The sequence below is a fragment of the Thamnophis elegans genome, chromosome 16, assembly GCF_009769535.1.
Source record: "Thamnophis elegans isolate rThaEle1 chromosome 16, rThaEle1.pri, whole genome shotgun sequence".
NCBI lineage: Eukaryota > Metazoa > Chordata > Lepidosauria > Squamata > Colubridae > Thamnophis > Thamnophis elegans.
In genome coordinates, this window is record NC_045556.1 from 39,309,474 (window position 1) to 39,326,453 (window position 16,980).

Genomic DNA, 16,980 nt, shown 5'->3' on the forward strand with positions numbered 1-16,980 from the left:
GGTCCAGCGCGCCCCTGACCCTAATCCAAGGTGCTCACGGCGAGAAGCGTGGCTCTTTTTAATTTTTTTATTTTGCAAAAGGGAAACCAGCCTCCCTCGTTTTCCCAGCGCCGCGAACGGAAGCCCGGAGTTGTCCCATTCTGCGCTCGCAACCCTTTCCTCTAGAAACCCGCCAGGAGTAGACATGTCGGCGGCAGAGGCCTGGCGGGGTTCTGCGCTTGCGCGGGGGCGGCGGCGGCGGCGGCCGGTGCGCCTTCAACCAAGATGGCGGCGGCGGTGGAGTTCAGGCTGCCCGCAGCGCGGAAGCCTCTCGCGCCCAGCCTGTCCCGGGGCGGCGGCGGCGGCGGCGGCGGCGGGGAGCGGGACTTAGTGGTCCCCGGGGACACCATCACCACGGACCCGGGATACATGCGGTGAGGGCGGGTGCACGGGGCTGCAACAGAGCCCGGGGCGCGCTTTGCACGTGCTCAGGAGCCCCCTTGGGTCTTTCAAGGCTCTGCACGTGCTAAGGAAAGCCCCCCCCTCCCCCCCTCCGCCTTTGGCGTTCTGCTGCGAGGAAGAGGAGGCGAGGGGGCTCCTGAGCACCACACCCCCCCCTCCCCCCAATCCATGGGAGGGCCATTGGCCAAAGGAGGGGAGGGGGTGGGGGTGAGTGGGAGGGGCTGCATGAAGGAGGGGGGGGGGGGCTGGATGGGATTCCCCAGCAGGCAGGTTTGGAAATACTTTGCAGAAGACAAATGGACACAAGTCTCATCTGTCATCTCTCCTTTTTCTTTCTGTCTATCCATTCATGTCTATCTGTCTATTTCTATCATAACTCTCTCCCTCTCATCTATAATATCTATGTCTACCTCTTCTTTCTTTCTTTCTTTCTTTCTTTCTTTCTTTCTTTCTTTCTTTCTTTCTTTCTTTCCTCTCTCCCTTTCATGTATAATATCTCCATCTACATTTATCTCCATCCATCCATTCATCCATCCATCCATCCATCCATCATCTATCTATCTATCTATCTATCTATCTATCTATCTATCTATCTATCTATCTATCTATCTATCTATCTATCTATCTATCTATCATCATCATCATCTATATTTATATCTACCTATATCATATATCAATAGATCTATCATTCTCCGTCTCTCTATCTATCATCTATAATATGTCTGTCTGTCTGTCTGTCTGTCTGTCTGTCTGTCTGTCTATCTATCTATCTATCTATCTATCTATCTATCTATCATCTATCTATCTATCTATCTATCTATCTATCTATCTAATCTATCAGCTATCCAGCTATCCAGCTATCTATCTCTACCACTACATCTATCTATGTATCCATTCACCCACCTATCATCTCTTTCTCTATCCTCTCTTCTTTCTATCTCTCTGTCACCTATCTATCTTCTATATATTGGTCATTTATTTGTCATCTATCTGAGAGGTCCTTGGTTATTTTTTTACAGACCTCTCATGACCCAAACTAGGTAACATCATCAGTGCTAGAAGGATGTTGGGTTTGTGGAGAGGGAGAGGAGGAGGAGGACTGTGGGGTCCTGGGTCTTCTCTGAACTTGGTTATTTTTGAGCTCAACATTTCTGTTCTTGAGACATTTGTTAAATGGGTTTTGCCCCAATTTATGACCTTCCTGGCCCTGGTTGTGTAGTGTATCACTGCAGTCATTAAGTGGGTAACATGGTTGTTAACTGAATCTGGCTTTCCCGTTGACTCTGCTTGTCAGAAGTTCCCCAAAAAGTGGGCAGGGGCCCTGCGGCCGTCATAACTGTGATCCAGTTGTCAAGCGACCGAATGTAAATCAATGTCCCTGGGGATGTTTCAACGGTCATAAGTGTGAAAAATGGCCCCTTTTTCAATGCTGTTGTAACTTTGAACGGTCACTAAATGAACTATTGTAAATTGAGGACGACCCGCAATCTGTCTATGTGTCTATTCCAAAACAATGTACAACAATCCTTCCACAAGTGTTCGTTTCTCTCTTCGTTTCCTTCTTACTTTGGGTTTTGCCAGGGGTCACGGAACCTACCTGGGGGAGGAGAAGCTGGTCGCTTCGGTGGCTGGAGTTGTGGAGAGAGTGAACAAATTGGTGTGTGTGAAAGCGTTGAAAACCAGGTGAGAAACAGAAGCTGGGTTCAAAATATACAGTTTGATCCTGGGAATCCTAAGCAAGACACGTTGTGTGGGGTTGAACGTTGACTCCCGGAATCCCCCAGCCAGCATGGGATGATAGACGAGATACATTGATAGCATGGCTGGCTGAGGGAATTCTGGGAGAGGAAATCCAGGCATCTTAAACATTTACTAAATTGAGAAACACTGAGCTCAGCCTTCAAATTAAATTCACAATTCTCAGTCGAGGACTTTGGTGCGTCTGCTCGGTTATCGTATATCTGAGCTTCCCTTCCTGCTCCAGTTCTGGCCTCTGATTTAATGCTGAAAAGTAACCCATAATCTCAAGGGATTTTTTTTAAAGATCGGCACATTTATTACAGCAAAAGGTTATGTGTTCTGCCTTTAGCTGGGGAATTATTGAATAATTGCTTCTTTTTGATTTTCCTGGCAGGTACAATGGTGAGGTTGGAGACATTGTGGTTGGGCGAATTACAGAGGTAATGTTTTCATTTAAGCGTACACCCCTCCCTCCCATCTATCCTTCCTTCCTTCCTTCCTTCCTTCCTTCCTTCCTTCCTTCCTTCCTTCCTATATTTTCCTCCCTTCCTCCCTCCTTCCCTCCCTCCCTTCCTTCCTATATTTTCCTTTCTTCCTTTATTTCTTCCCTCCCTAAAATATGCAGAACAGCAAAAATTCTGTAATTATTTGTTTTCAATGGAAGTTCTGAACTTGTATTTTTTTTAAAAAAGAGCCATGTTGAAAATATTTGCTATTACTTTTCTGTGTTGCTGGTTTGTCCCACAGCGTGGAACAATTTGTTAGGAATGTAAAATATAGGATAATAACTCCTAAAATGGCATCTGCCGAAGAATGGAGTGGTTTAGGACCACTGATTATAAATAAGCCCAGCGCCTGCCAAAATAGTTTCTATTTCGGCTCTTTGGGTGAGTGGCATTTTGAAGAAGTTTGGATTTAATTTTTTTTATATATATATATACTTTTTTTTTTTTTTAGGTTCAGCAGAAACGATGGAAGGTGGAGACCAACTCGAGACTCGAATCTGTGCTGCTGTTGTCTTCCATGAATCTTCCAGGTGGAGAGTTGGTGAGTCTGTCTTCACTCCGCTGGAAACGTCGTTTTCATTGAGAAATGGGTGGGGTTTATATGGAGGGTTATTTTGATTTTTTAAAAACTATTATTTTACAGGTAGTCCTCGACTTACAATCACGATTCGGCCCCAAAATTCTGTTGTTAAATGAAGCATTTGTTAAGTGAGTTTTGTCCCCTTTTTAAAAAGTTTTTTTTTTATTTTTCTTCAAACATAGCGTGAGAACAGTGTTGAGCCAGAGTTACATTTTAGTAGAAATAAAACAATACTTTTCATATTTAACACAATTAACAACCTTATAAACTTTTAGTAGTAAGACATACAGTATATTTTGTTGAATTATAATCTTTCCTTAATTATTCCATATTTCAATATAATGTTTTTATGCCAATCTCCATATTCTTGATATTACTCCTTTTACTACAGATAAAATACCCATAATCACATTTGTTATGTTTAACAGACTTGTATAATTCTAATAGTAATGCACAGATTTATATTGAATTATAATCTTCCCTTGTACCCCTTTCTAATTTTTAGTTATGCCACTGTTTTATTTTAAAAATATCCCCAGTTTTGCCCCATTTTGAGTCCTTTCTTGCTTCCGTTGTTAAGTGAATCACTGCAGATGATAACCCAGTTATTAAGTGAATCAGCCCTCCTCATCAGGTTGCAAAAGCACATGACCCTGGGACATTGCGGCGGTCATAATATGAAGCACTTGCCAAGCATCTGAATTTTGATCACATGGCCACGGATACGCGTCATCGGTCCTAAGTGTGAAAAACGGTCATGTCACTTTTTTCGTTGGCGTTGAATGGCCGCTACATAAACTGTTGTAAGACAAGGACAATACCTGTATCCTGTTGCTTTTTTTTTTTCTCTAGATACGCCGAGAGTTCCTGCAGCGGAGGCAAATTCCTTGTGTGTCTAAAGCCCCCTTGGCCCAATCAAATGCTCAATTCAGTCTGTATTTATTCCCCAGAGACGCCGGTCTGCGGAAGATGAGTTGGCCATGAGAGATTTCCTCCAAGAAGGAGACCTTGTCAGCGTATCCTTTTTTGGGCAGGGGGAGCTGAAAATCTCTTTTAAGAATCTTCTTCCGACCCCGTTGCTGATGGAGCACCATTGCCCATACTCTGGGGATGATGGGAGCTGTGTCCCATCCTTCTGCAGGTCGACATGTTGACTGCTGAACATTTTTATGGTCGGCTTGTGCTAAAGCCTCGTTTGCACCCATAATACCAAGCTTGGTTGGTGTTTCTCAACTTTGCCCACTTGACTTCAACTCCCAGGATTCCTCAGGTAGCCTCCGTTTCCCAATATACCTTTTGCTCTCACGGCTGCCTAGATGCCGGGAAGAACCATTCAGCCATTTTGGAAGGGGAACTTTGAATTAAGTTCAGCCATCGGTCGGTTGGGTTTGTATTTATGGGCATTGGTAGAAATTCAGGGGGAATCGGCTGTGCTTTTATTTCCTTAAATGCTCCCTTCAGGCCGAGGTCCAAGCGGTGTTTTCCGATGGGGCGGTCTCATTGCACACTCGAAGTCTCAAATACGGGAAGGTATAAGAATGAACATTCTTCATGTAGAATAAAGAATATCGGAACGTGTTCCAGGGGAACAAGGGCCGATGGCCTCTTTCTGTAGGCGTCCTCACAGACTGCATGACAGTATGGTGGTCCTCTGGTTTAACTGATGCGGACAGGAAGGCACCACAGGGTGGTCAATTCGGCACAAGAAGCCATTGGTCGCCATCTAACACCACTGGATGACCTTGCCAGGTCCCGCTGCTTTAGCAGAGTAAGGAGGATTCTCTGAGATGATTCTCAGCCTGCTCAGAGTCTCTTTACACTTTGATCATCGGGCAGCAGACATCGAAGCAGAGCCAGACGAGCAAATAGGTTTAAAAGCAGTTTCGATCCTTGGAATGTCAGGCTCTTTTTAAAAAAAATAGTTTTTATTAAACATTTTTACCTTTAAAAACGGGGGAAAAACAACAAATACAGAAAAAACAAGACAAACATAACAATATAAAATAATTTCACAGTCTACTGCATTGGCATGTTTAGCTTTTGTAGTTCTCTATTCTACGTTGCCGTCTTAGAGGTTTTAACATCTGCCATGGTGTAATAACAATTGTACTAACAGTTGTAATAATATTAATTGTTCACATCCCCATTATATTTACATTATGGTCAATACTTTAAGTTTGATAATAATGAGTAACTTTGGGCTGTCAGACTCTTAAATACAACCACACCCACTCCACGCACACACGTAGGATTAGTTTCTCTTTCTCTTTCCTAATTACTTGCATAGGGATTATTCGTTAGGCTATTTATGTTGTTTGTATTTTTTGTGGTGGGGAGCAAGCAGTGAGGCTAAAACCAATTTCGTTGCAATGACAATCAAGGCTATGTGGCGACGTATATCAGAAATGTTTATATTTTCCCCCCCCCCACCTGCTCACCCTTCGCCTTCATTCCTCGTGCCCTTCTTTCCCTGTCCAGCTGGGCCAGGGGGTCCTAGTCCAGGTCTCTCCATCCCTGGTGAAACGTCAGAAAACTCACTTCCACGACTTGCCGTGTGGGGCCTCCATCATCCTCGGCAACAATGGCTTCATCTGGATTTACCCCACCCCTGAGCAGAAAGAGGACGAGGCTGGGGGCTTCGTGGCTAATCTGGAGGTGAGTTGAAGGCTCGGGGATCCCCTGACCCAAGAGGTTTCAAAAATTTGGGCAGCTTGTGAGGAAAGCCTCCCCCCCCCCCCCCCCGCCACGATCTCTTGGCCTTCTGCCAATGGGTCAAAATCTGCTTGTGGAGCCTTGTGTGGGAGGGGGCCCACAACCATGGGGCTGGTTGACCCCACGGGTCCCGTCATCATCTGTGTTAACAACTGCTAACCTCCACATCCTGGAAGCCTCTTTTGTAATTACAGAATGTTGTTTTAGATTTTTCTTTTTTTTTTAAAAAAAATCTTATTTTGCTTTCAAATGCTTAATTTTATGGATTCAATGGTACTTTGCGCAGAGCCCTTCTCCGAGGGGGATGAGTGGTGAAGAAGTGTAATAAATAAATAAGAAAGAAAGATGGAAGGAAGGAAGGAAGAAAAGAGGGAGGAAAGAGGGAGGGAGGGAGGGAGGAAGGAAGGTAGCTAAGAAGTAAAAGAAATAAAAACAAGGAAGGAAAGGAAGGAAGGAAAGAAGAAAATAGGAATGAAGAAAAGGAGGGGGAAGTAAGATAGCGAATAAAAGTAAGAAAAAGAAAAAAGAAAGGAAGGAAAGAAAGAAGAGAGAAGGAAGAGAGAAGGAAAGAAAGAGCGAAGGGTGGAGTATTTCCGCACCGTCATAACTTTGAACGGTTGCGGAACGAGTCGTCCTAAGTGGAGGACTACCTGCACCCACCAAGCAGGCACGCAGCGGCTCAGCTGTCCGTCTTTTCAGCCGGTGCCCCTGTCTGACCGCGAGGTCATCTCCCGCCTCCGGAACTGCCTCCTGGCGCTCGTCTCCCAGAAGATGACTTTGTACGACACCAGCATCCTCTACTGTTACGAAGCTTCTCTTCCTCACCAGGTAGGGCCTCTCCTTGGCTTGGGCACCGGGTCTCCACCAGGGAAGGCCCCTCAAGGGAAAGGGCTGGGGGTGCGAGGGGAAGGCCGGGTGGGCTTCCAAGGCCCAGAGGTGCCCGGCAGGAACTCAAGTAAGCCAGGGGGCTTCCGGGCCAGAGGTGTGAGAAGAGGGAAGCCTGATGTTTACCTGGATGTCTCCTTCTCCTTCCTTGCAGATCAAAGACCTTCTCAAACCAGAAGTGGTGGAGGAGATTGTGTTGGAGACACGCCAGAGGCTCCTGGAGTTGGAAGGATGATGGTAGAGAAGGAGTGGTGGAGCGGCAAGGGTTCCTTCCTTCCTTCCTTCCACCCATCCATCCATCCATCCATCTCATCTTCCTTCTTTTCTTCCCTCCCTCTCTTTTCTTCCATCTTTTCTTCTCTTATTCCTTCCTTCTTCCAATCAACCATTTCCTTCCTTCCACCCACCCACCATCCGTCCATCCATCCATCCAATTCGTCTCATATCTTTTTTCCATCTTCCCTTTCCTTTCTTCCTTCTTTTCTTCTTCTATCCCATCCCTGTCTTCCTTCTTCCATCCATCCCATCCATCTCCTTCCTTAACTTTCTCACGCGGCCATGGTCCGGTTGTGGGGTGCGGCCCACAGGTTGCAAACTCCTGTTGTAAACCATGAAGAGCTGTGGTCCCATTGTCTGTCCATCTTCTCTCCTTGTGTGAACAACATCAAACACGTGTCTCCTGCTCCATGACCTGGAAATATCATTGGAGAAGATTCTAGACTCAACAGGAAGGATGAGCAGCAAGGAAGAGCTAATATAATCCTCATCCTTCTCTTCCTCAAACAATGTCTTTCCACACCCCAATTTTTTATTCCTTTATTTAAAACATTGCTCCAGTGTGTGTTCCTAACCTGACAAATGCTGGATTTTGAAGTTCAGCATCGATGGAAAATCCAACAATTGCACTAGAAAGAGATTTCCTAAGCGTAAAACCGTTCTTTGGCGCAAAAAGGACTTGATGTTTTTTTTTTAAAAGAGAGAACCTACCCATCTCCATTTCCTATGTAATTTTATGCCTCCCCTCCTTAAAACTCTGTGTCTTAATTAAAGAAAATGTTACAAGCCACCTATGAGTGAGTTTGGAAGGCTGTTGAAATGTCTGGAATCCATAAATAACCTTTTAAATTTCTATTTCTGCATTGTGGGTTTGGGCAGCCGAGAGAATAGTCCTCGGATTTTGGGGGGCAGCGAATTCGAATTGCTGCCTTTGCAACTTTGGGTTCAAGTTGTGGTTGCTGCAAAAAAAAAATGTGTTTAATTTGGAGCGAAACCAAATTTCGAATCACGTCTCGTTCGCTCAGTTCTTTGGACGAGGGAATACATTTTAATTCTGAGTTCTAATCCTGCCTTGGGCCGGCCACGCTCTCTCAGCCCTAAGAAGCCGGCAATGGCAGGCGGCTCCTGAAATCTTGCCAAGAAAACGGCGCAAATTTGCCGGGGTTTTTCCCCCCCCCCCCAAGTTGTCACTGGAAGTCAATATTCGCTTGCATCAACCCTGCCTTAAAAAAATCAAATCTGTTGTCTTTCCTTCTGGATGAGAATTACAGGATAAAAAATAAAGGGAATTTGCCCGCCAGGTTTTGAGCTGCAATGCGCCACAATTCATTGTTTCTATTGTTAAAAGGTTGTGTATTTTTGTGTGGACTTCATTACTGTTTCATCGGGACTTCAAAGCAAAATTGGGACTCAGGACACATTAATTCCTTTATTTGCGTTTCAAACTCGTTTATTATATAATTTTACAGTTTCAAGAGAAACAGAAAATAACACCGGTTTCTTACGTTTTTTTTTATATATATTTAAATTAGTGGCTTGTTACAGAGAATTTAGGAGTTTGCTTTTAATGAAGAATTAAATACAATATGCCTCCCCCCCCCCCCCGGGCCTTCCCTGGCAGAGGATGATGGGTGCCAGAGCCCAACCCCACAAATGAGAATTTGTGGAGAATGGGGTTCTTTGCTCAGCCCCGTGGATGATGGGGGTTGTGATCTGGGTCAGCTGAGGTGAGGAGGGGAGGGGGGGGGTCTGGCGGCTGGGGATGAGGGGAGAGAGAGGTCGGACTGAGGATGGGAGTCCCGTGGGCAATGGGGGTTGTAGTCCGGTGTATCCCTGAGGTAAAAAGAGGAGGGAAGTGCCGAAGCCAGACACACTCAGCGAGGACGGCAGTGGAGGATGGGAACCTTTGCCCAGCCCCTGAGGTAAAGAGGGGGAGGGGGGGCGGCTGGGGAGGATGGGTCCTGGGGGGGGGCGGAGCATGGGAGCTGCTGCCTCTCGGGGGGCCGGGGAGGATGGGTCGGCCCAGCGGCGCTCGCCGGGCTGCTGCTCCTCCTCCTGCCGGGCGCCGCCCTCGGCCTCCCGCCGGCCCTCCGCAGCCATGGCCGCCGCCGCCGCTTCTCCCTAGGCCGGAGAGCCCGCCGCCTGCCCCGCCGGCTCCCCGGGCCTCCCTCGCCTTCTCCTCTGCTGTCCTCGCCGCCCTGTGGAGCTTTTTCCTTCCCTCCTCCGTTTCTTCCCTTCTCTTTCCCCCTTTCCCCCTTCCTCTCCTTCTCTCCTCTCCTTCTTTCCCCTCATCCCCTTTCCCTCCCTCGGCTTCTTCTTCACCGTTTCCTCAACCTCCCTTTTTTCTTCTCCCCTCCCCCCCTCCCTCCCTCCTTCCCCACTTTCCTCCTCTCTTTCTCCCGCAGCAGCGTAACCCGAATCCCCATCGGCCAGGCCAAGGTGGTCCTCCTGCTGCCCCTGAGCCAGGAGCCCCTCGGAAGAGCAGCCGAGCCTCCCCCCCCCCCCCTTGACTGAAGCCCCCTCCCCAAAAAACCCCTGGAAGCGGCTCTGACCCCAGGTGACCCCCCCCTCCTCCTCCGTGGCTCCCCTTCCGCCCCTTTCCTTGGACTGCTGAGCCCATCCTCCCTTCCTTCCCAGGCTCCCCCATGCTTGGCTTCCCAGGGCATCCTGGGACGGTGGCCGGGTTCATTCAGTTCATCCCCGGATCTCACCGCCACGTTTGGTCCTTAAAATGCCCCCCCCCCCCCGTTGGCCTCCCCACGGGGCAGAATCTGGGCAGAAAGGAGACTACGGGGCCCATAAGTCTCTGCACCGGACTGAATATTGCTGAAATATTTCCTGTTACAGGTGACAATTTGGGGACTTTTGTGGAGGGCTGCTGAGCGACAGGACAACCCCAAAATCGACCATTCTTGGACTCTGTCTGGTTCCTCTTGAACGCTTGAAGCCAGGAGGACTTTGGCCTGCGCTATGCCAGAAAAGGGGGACCTTTACGTGGGAGCCTTCTTGCAACCGGATGACCTCACCTTCTTACCGCAGGTGAAGAAGCGCCAAGACGGAGCAAAAGGGGACTCTTTAAAATCCGGCCTGCCGACCGGATGGAAGTTTGCAGACTTACGCAGGGCTGAACGGGAGAAGGAGGGAGAGAAGGCTGGCTTTTGCTCTGAGAGGCCGGCGCTCGGACGCTGAAGCTTCCTGCCTGTCCTCGCCTGGGAGGGGGAGAAATCTATGGGTCAGCAACCTGGAAAGGTTCTGGGCGACCAACGGAGGCCCAGTCTCTCTGCCCTGCACTTCATCAAGAGCGGGGTGAGGAAGGAAGGGCCGTCGTCGAAGCAAGGGGGCACCCATTGCAACGTCTTCCTGGAGCATGGTAAGGAGACTTCTGCTTTGTTTTGACCAGAGAGGGTTAGGGGTCCACACAGCGGCGGGCTTAGCCAGGTGAGTTTGCACGGGGGACTGAGCCTTTAAGGCTGAACATTCAGGGAGACCTCCACTTACGACCATGATGTGAAGTTGCATCCGCCCTAGAAAAGGGAACTTGTGTCCGTTTTTCCACACTTAAGGACCGTTGCAGCATTCCCACGATCACAATTTGGAAGCTTGGCTCATAGTTTTTTTAAGACAAGTTTTATTGCAATTTTCTTCCCCATCATACATCCTCTCTGGACAGAGCGTGGACCAGGTCACATCTTATGCATCCTATTTATAATCATAGCTTCAATATATTTTAATCTTTCCACTCTTATCAATATTCCTCTCTTTTATATAGTCCTTTATCTTTTTCCATTAATTCATTTGTGCTTACATATCATTGATAAACATCCTTTTCTTTTGTCTTCAACCAATTACTATTAATTTATCTTTACAAATTAATCATTTTTAACCATAGCTTTGCTATTCCAACTTCCACAGTATTATTCTCTTTACAAAGCTCTTTGTCATTATTCAAGTTTTACATGTAGTTAACATCATTATATGCCCTTTATTTCACCTTTTTTTTACAGTTTTTCCACTTATTTAACCTATTTTTTCTTCCCAGAAAATATCTCTCAAGAATTCCATAAATATGAGGACACTTGCCTCATATTTATGACGATTACAATGTGCCCGGGGTCATGCCATCCCCTTTTGCGACCTTTAAAAGGATAGCAGGAATCATTTAACAAGTGCATGTTTCACTTAACCCAGTGTTTCTCAACCTTGGCCACTTGAAGACGTCCGGACTTCAACTCCCAGAATTCCCCAGCCAGCGAATGCATCTTCAAGTGGCCAAGGTTGAGAAACACTGACTTAACCACTGCAGAGATTCACTTAACAACCGGGTTAAAAAAATGCCATCAAGTCAAGGTGCGACTGACTTAACCATCCACCTTCCAATGGTCTCAATTCTGGTCCCAATTTCTGGTCGTAAGGCAAGGACTCCCTGTTTGTATGTAATAAGCTACCACACGATTTGCTTTTCTGTGTTACTCAAACCAGGTTTGAAAGAGAAGGAGGTCATGATCGCACACGCTAAGCAATGCTTGTTTGTGGCCTATCACGATACGTAAGCTTGTTGTGATGTTTAAACTGTGGTTCAACCCCGAAGCTGTTTAACAAACTGTAGTTAACCTAAATAATGGCTAAGTAATGATTGTTTGAACACAGCTGGTCTCTTGAGGTAGTTTTCAGATGCTTCCCATTGTTGGCCTGAAGAATAGCAATAGCAATAGCAGTTCGACTTATATACCGCTTCATAGGCCTCTCTAAGCGGTTTACAGAGTCAGCATATCGCCCCCACAGTCTGGGTCCTCATTTCACCCACCTCGGAAGGATGGAAGGCTGAGTCAACCTTGAGCCGGTGAGATTTGAACAGCCGAACTGCAGATAACAGTCAGTTGAAGTGGCCTGCAGTACTGCACCCTAACCACTGCGCCACCTCGGCTCGAATGAAGAACAAAAACTGGTCTGTGGTTATTAGGGGGCTGGGGGGAATCTAAGACAATAAATCTGAATAAATGAGAAAAAGGAAGTTGTGCAGACGCAACCTGCTCTCTGTAAGCTACCACAAACTTGGGATTCGTATGACACATGAAAGCAACCACAACAAGAGTCAGTGTGATCCGTGTGTTGAATTGCCTCTGAGTAGGGTTTAATTTGCCTTCGTTGCAAGCCTTCAAATAAAAGATACTACTTAGTCATCGTTTAATCGACAGGGCAATGAGTTCGGCTCCCGACACATTTCCCCGATTTATTCATTTTATAAATCTATTTATCTCTCTCGCCTCTTCCTATAGATAGGAAGTTAATTCCGCATCTTGAGTCAGCTGGAGCCTGGAGCTTGGCCGTGTGGCCTCTCAAATTAGCTTAAGGGAGGGAAGAAAATGTGACGGTGGGTTATTGGCTGGGCTGAATCATTTTTTGCTTGACCTGGATTGGGCGTCCGTGGTTTAATTTAGGGCAGGGGTCGGCAACCTTAAATACTCAGACCGCTTTCCCACAGATACTCTCAGGACCAGCGTATCTGCCAGACCGCCTACTGCCACATACCTCCCTACGGCCGATAAGATCCCACAGGGTGGGCCTCCTTAGGACACCGTCAGCCGGACAGTGCCGGCTGGCGGGGCCTCGGAGGAGAGCCTTCTCTGTGGCTGCTCCGACCCTGTGGAATCAGCTACCCCCAGAGGTCCAGACCTCACCCACCCTCATGGCCTTCAGAAAAGCTGTTAAGACCTGGCTGTTCTGGCAGGCCTGGAGCTGTTGACCTTATTATGTAGGGTCCAGCCCCGATCAGAACGTATGCGTGTTGGGGAATTTTTAAATTTCTTTTCTTTTCTTTTCTTGTTTTTGTAAGCCGCCTGGAGTCCCCCGGGATTGGGCGGCCTATAAATCTAATGAATTGAATTGAATTGAATTGAAAACACCGGGAGCCACAAAACCTTCCCGTGCCTGACTATTTCCTAAGCAGCCATAAAATTAGCATATCTAGTTGAATTAAAGGTTCTGTTTTCTTCTGAAACTTTCTTTGGATTTATCCTGGGTTGGACTACTGGGGGTCGAAAAGCTTAATAAATGTGCGCATCGGTAGGTGTCACTCATTGGCAGTTGTGATGCATATTTTGAGTGACAGGGAGCCGCAGCAGAGAGATGAAAGAGCCACATGCGCCTCCAGAGCCGTGGGTTGCTGACCCCTGGTTTAGGACATGATGGCTTGTAAACCAGGTTTGTGCCATATAGCATGATGCGAGGCAGCGCTTTGCAATGCAAACCATGATTATTTTAAAGCTGGATTGTGGAGAGCCCTTCCGTGGCTGTTGGAAGAAGAGGAATCTTATTTTTCCTGCTCTGGTCCTTTTGCAAGACGGATCTCTTTCCGTACAGGCAGATCTGACGTTTGTGGGTGTTTTTAAGTTTCCCCTTGATTGACAAATACATTTCCACCCCAGGGCCTTAAAGGAACTTGGAAAAAACAAGATTTCCCTCGTGTTCGCATGCCTCCCACAGACCTTTTTCAGCTCTCTGCAGCCACGGGATGATGGAGTCAACCCGTCCTGGCCTTTGCACGGAGGCTGAACTTTTGACTTTGGTTTCCTTTAATTCACGGGTCGAGGGGAGGAGGATCCGTTTTCCCAAATGGATTCTGCAAACAGTTGCCCAAGCCAAGCCTCGGCCTTGTGGTCCGGTTCTCCTCCTCCTCCTCCGGCCTCTCTGGTTTGGGCGTCTCATTTTTGGCAGCCTCGTCCACTTCTCCAGGGAGACCTGGACTCTGTCCGAAATCTTGAATTATGGATTGCTTTGTGGTTGATCCTTTCGGTAAGGAACCGCAGAGAGACCACGTTTGATGCTCCACCTGTTTCTCAGGGATGTTGTCGCTGGGATTAGGTTTTCCTACCATAAAACCACGCTGCTTCTGGTCAAAACGTGTAGAATTTATGAACCACGCACACCAACACACACAGGCCCCTTTCCTTTGGAGGGCTGGCAGTGTTTTCCTTGCCTCTTTATTATGTGGGTAGCTAAGACTCTGGGTTTGGGTTACAGATAATTTCCACCAAGTGGGATAACAGAAAAAAGCAAGTCTAAGAGTGATGTCTTGGGTTTTAGCAGCCAGTCCATGCTGTCCTGGTGTGACTTGGAGTTCACAAGGCAGTTAAGGTTATCTTGGCATCAGAAAGTTTTTAAAAAGGTAAAGGGGAAGTGAATTAAAAAAAAAAAAACATTGGCTTTCTGGGAATGACGTAGACACATTCATTTTGATGTTTTTAGCAGTGGTTTAGAAGCATTTTTCTTTGCAATATTTTTCAGCTTCCTGGTTTAGTTTTTCCTCTTGTTGGGATCTCCTGGTGGTGTTCTTTTCACTCCTAACCATCTTAGCTTCCTACCTTAGCCGATAATCTGCTGAGAAATTTTGGAACGTAGAGACCCAATTTAGAACTAAGGAGACATTTTCTGACAGTGTGAACAATTGATCAGTGGAATGACTTTAGAATAGAATAACAGAGTTGGAAGGGACCTTGGAGGTCTTCTAGTCCAGCCCCCTGCTTAGGCAGGAAATCCTACACCACTTCAGACAAATGGTTATCCAGCATCTTTCCTCCAGAAGTCATGAATGCTCTAACACTGGAGGTGTTTAAGAAGATATTGGACAATCATTTGCCCAGAATGTTATAGTGACTCTTGCTTGAGTAAGACTAGAAGACCTCCAGGGTCCCTTCCAATCATATTCCATACCATTGTATGTTCTATTTTAGAAGACACATTTTGTCTTTAAATCCAATTCCATGTTCTAATGTTGGATTTTTTTCTTGGAGAGCCAATACATTTCCTTTCAGTTCTAATATTAGTACTAAAAGTTTTTCATAGTAACATTGATCCAACAATGGAACACTCCATCATTGGAGATGATGGCTTCTATGAGCTGTGGTTGCGCAGTGGTTAGAGTGCAGTACTGCAGGCTGCTACTACTGCCTGCTGGCTGCTTGCAATTTGGCAGTTCGAATCTCACCAGGCTCCAGGTTGCCTCAGCCTTCCGTCCTTTAGAAGGTTGGTAAAATGAGGACCCAAATTATTGGGGGCAAGAGGCTAACTCTGTCAACCGCTTAGAGAGGGCTGGAAAGCACCGTGAAGCGGTATATAAGTGCTATTGCTATTTTCCATCTCTTCAGGAGGCTGTTTAGTTGTTTTTCAAAGCGAGTTTTTCTAATTTGTAGAGGGTTGGACTAGATAACCCTTGGGGATCCATCCAACTCCACAACGTCTGCTTATGCTTCTCTCATAAAGAGAGATTTTGAAAGTTGATAGCAGAAAAAAACTCCCAATCCAAAACCTTTTGATGCTCTGACTAACATCAATCCACTGAACATTTATCATTCTTTTGAAAGTTTGCTTGAAGTTTAATATCATGGCTTGGGGAAAATCCCAGATTTTGTTTTTGACGGAAATGAACTTCTGTAGCATCTTCTCACCATATGTTGGTAGAAATTACGTGTATCTTAATTGATCGGGGAGAATAGAAGCCTACAACTTGAAAGAGAAAAATAAGGGGGGAAAAACACCTATTAAACATCAGTCAAAACCTGAGTAAGCCCCATGGGGATCCTTGCCTATTTTTACAGAATAATCTCTCTGAATGGAAACGGTGGTGTGTTGTTTTTTTTTAATGCTTTTCAGTTACTTAAGCCACACAATCGCTCCCTATTCGGCCTTGCAGTTTTATGAAGCTTTGCACGATATATAACACCTTAAAGTGGAATATTGAATTTTGAATTCCAGTCCAAGTTTGCACCTGGGCCTCGTAGCTCTTTCCAATTGCAGAAACGTTGGTGGGTCTCTCTCTCTCTCTCTGAAGAAAATAAAAGTTGGACAACTTTTATTCTTTCCGCTTTATATTCTGTGGGGTGCAGTTTAGTTCCTCTGGAAATAAATTTTTCTTCTAGTGATGTGCAGGCTCATTAACAGGGATGATGGATGGCACACTGGATTGGTAAGTAGATTTCATAACATTGGATGTGAGGATTCACTGACTTCACTTTTGTCGCTTTGATGGGTCAAACCTGTCCTTGAGCGTTTTCACCTGGTGAAATAACAGCATTTGGACCATGGATACAGTGGTTCAAAGATACTCTAGAAAAAGAGTGCAGAGAAGAACAACAATGATGATGAGGGGACTGGAGGCTAAAACACATAAATAACGGTTGCAGGAACTGGGTATGTCTAATTTGAAATTAGAAATGAAATTCAGTGGTGAAAAAAGTAAGGCTCTACATTTAGGCAAGAGAAAATGCACAAGTCCAGTATAGGTGGTACCTTGCTCAGCCATTTATCTGAAGTGGTGTAGGGTTTCCTGCCTATCCCTTCCAACTCTCTTATTCTATTCTATTCTATACACAAATGGCTGTTGACGTACCTTTGTGTATACCAGTATATGTTGATGGTAGCAAGAATACTTTCTGCACAAAAATGGAAGGACGTTTTGATTGCTACAGTGGACGAACGACTGCCAAAATTGATGGCTAAATTGACTGTTTTGATTTTAAAAAAGAAGAAGAATACAATTAATTTTGATTTTACTTGGAAACAGCTTCTGGACTTTGTCTTTGAGGCACAGGGGGGAAAAGGGGAAACTTTGATTTTGGGTTTTGCTGATAAGTTAGAATTGTTGTTATAGAAATGACTAGTATATAAAAGTTTGAAGTTTTATGTTACTGCTACACTATTCTACTTCACCAAAAGTCAATACAAACAGCCAATAGCCAAAGGGGTTTCATGCAAGGATTTCTCTGTTAACAGCGAAGATCTGACTTGTTAAATAAAACTTTTTTCCTAACTGTTTGAAATAGTAGCTTAAATCCTCTCAGATTT

The 16,980-nt window shown here is 45.9% G+C and overlaps 2 protein-coding genes across 3 annotated transcripts in view; both read left to right on the forward strand.

Annotated features, from left to right (window-relative positions):
• Positions 1-243: 243 nt before the first annotated feature.
• On the forward strand, positions 244-7,206 carry EXOSC2 (exosome component 2). Its single transcript, XM_032233704.1, has 9 exons — positions 244-413; positions 2,023-2,124; positions 2,576-2,621; positions 3,139-3,228; positions 4,218-4,283; positions 4,729-4,797; positions 5,746-5,922; positions 6,679-6,807; positions 7,019-7,206. Exons 1-9 carry the CDS (start codon positions 265-267, stop codon positions 7,097-7,099), a joined length of 909 nt encoding a protein of 302 aa, XP_032089595.1. The 5' UTR covers positions 244-264; the 3' UTR covers positions 7,100-7,206.
• Positions 7,207-9,466: 2,260 nt separating this feature from the next.
• ABL1 (ABL proto-oncogene 1, non-receptor tyrosine kinase) overlaps positions 9,467-16,980 on the forward strand; it is a 69,929-nt gene continuing 62,415 nt past the window's right edge. For both annotated transcript variants that reach the window (XM_032232885.1, XM_032232886.1), the window contains exon 1: positions 9,467-10,510. In XM_032232885.1, the coding sequence (XP_032088776.1) occupies positions 10,369-10,510 (142 nt within the window). In that variant the 5' untranslated portion in view covers positions 9,467-10,368. The remainder of the gene's footprint in view (positions 10,511-16,980) is intronic.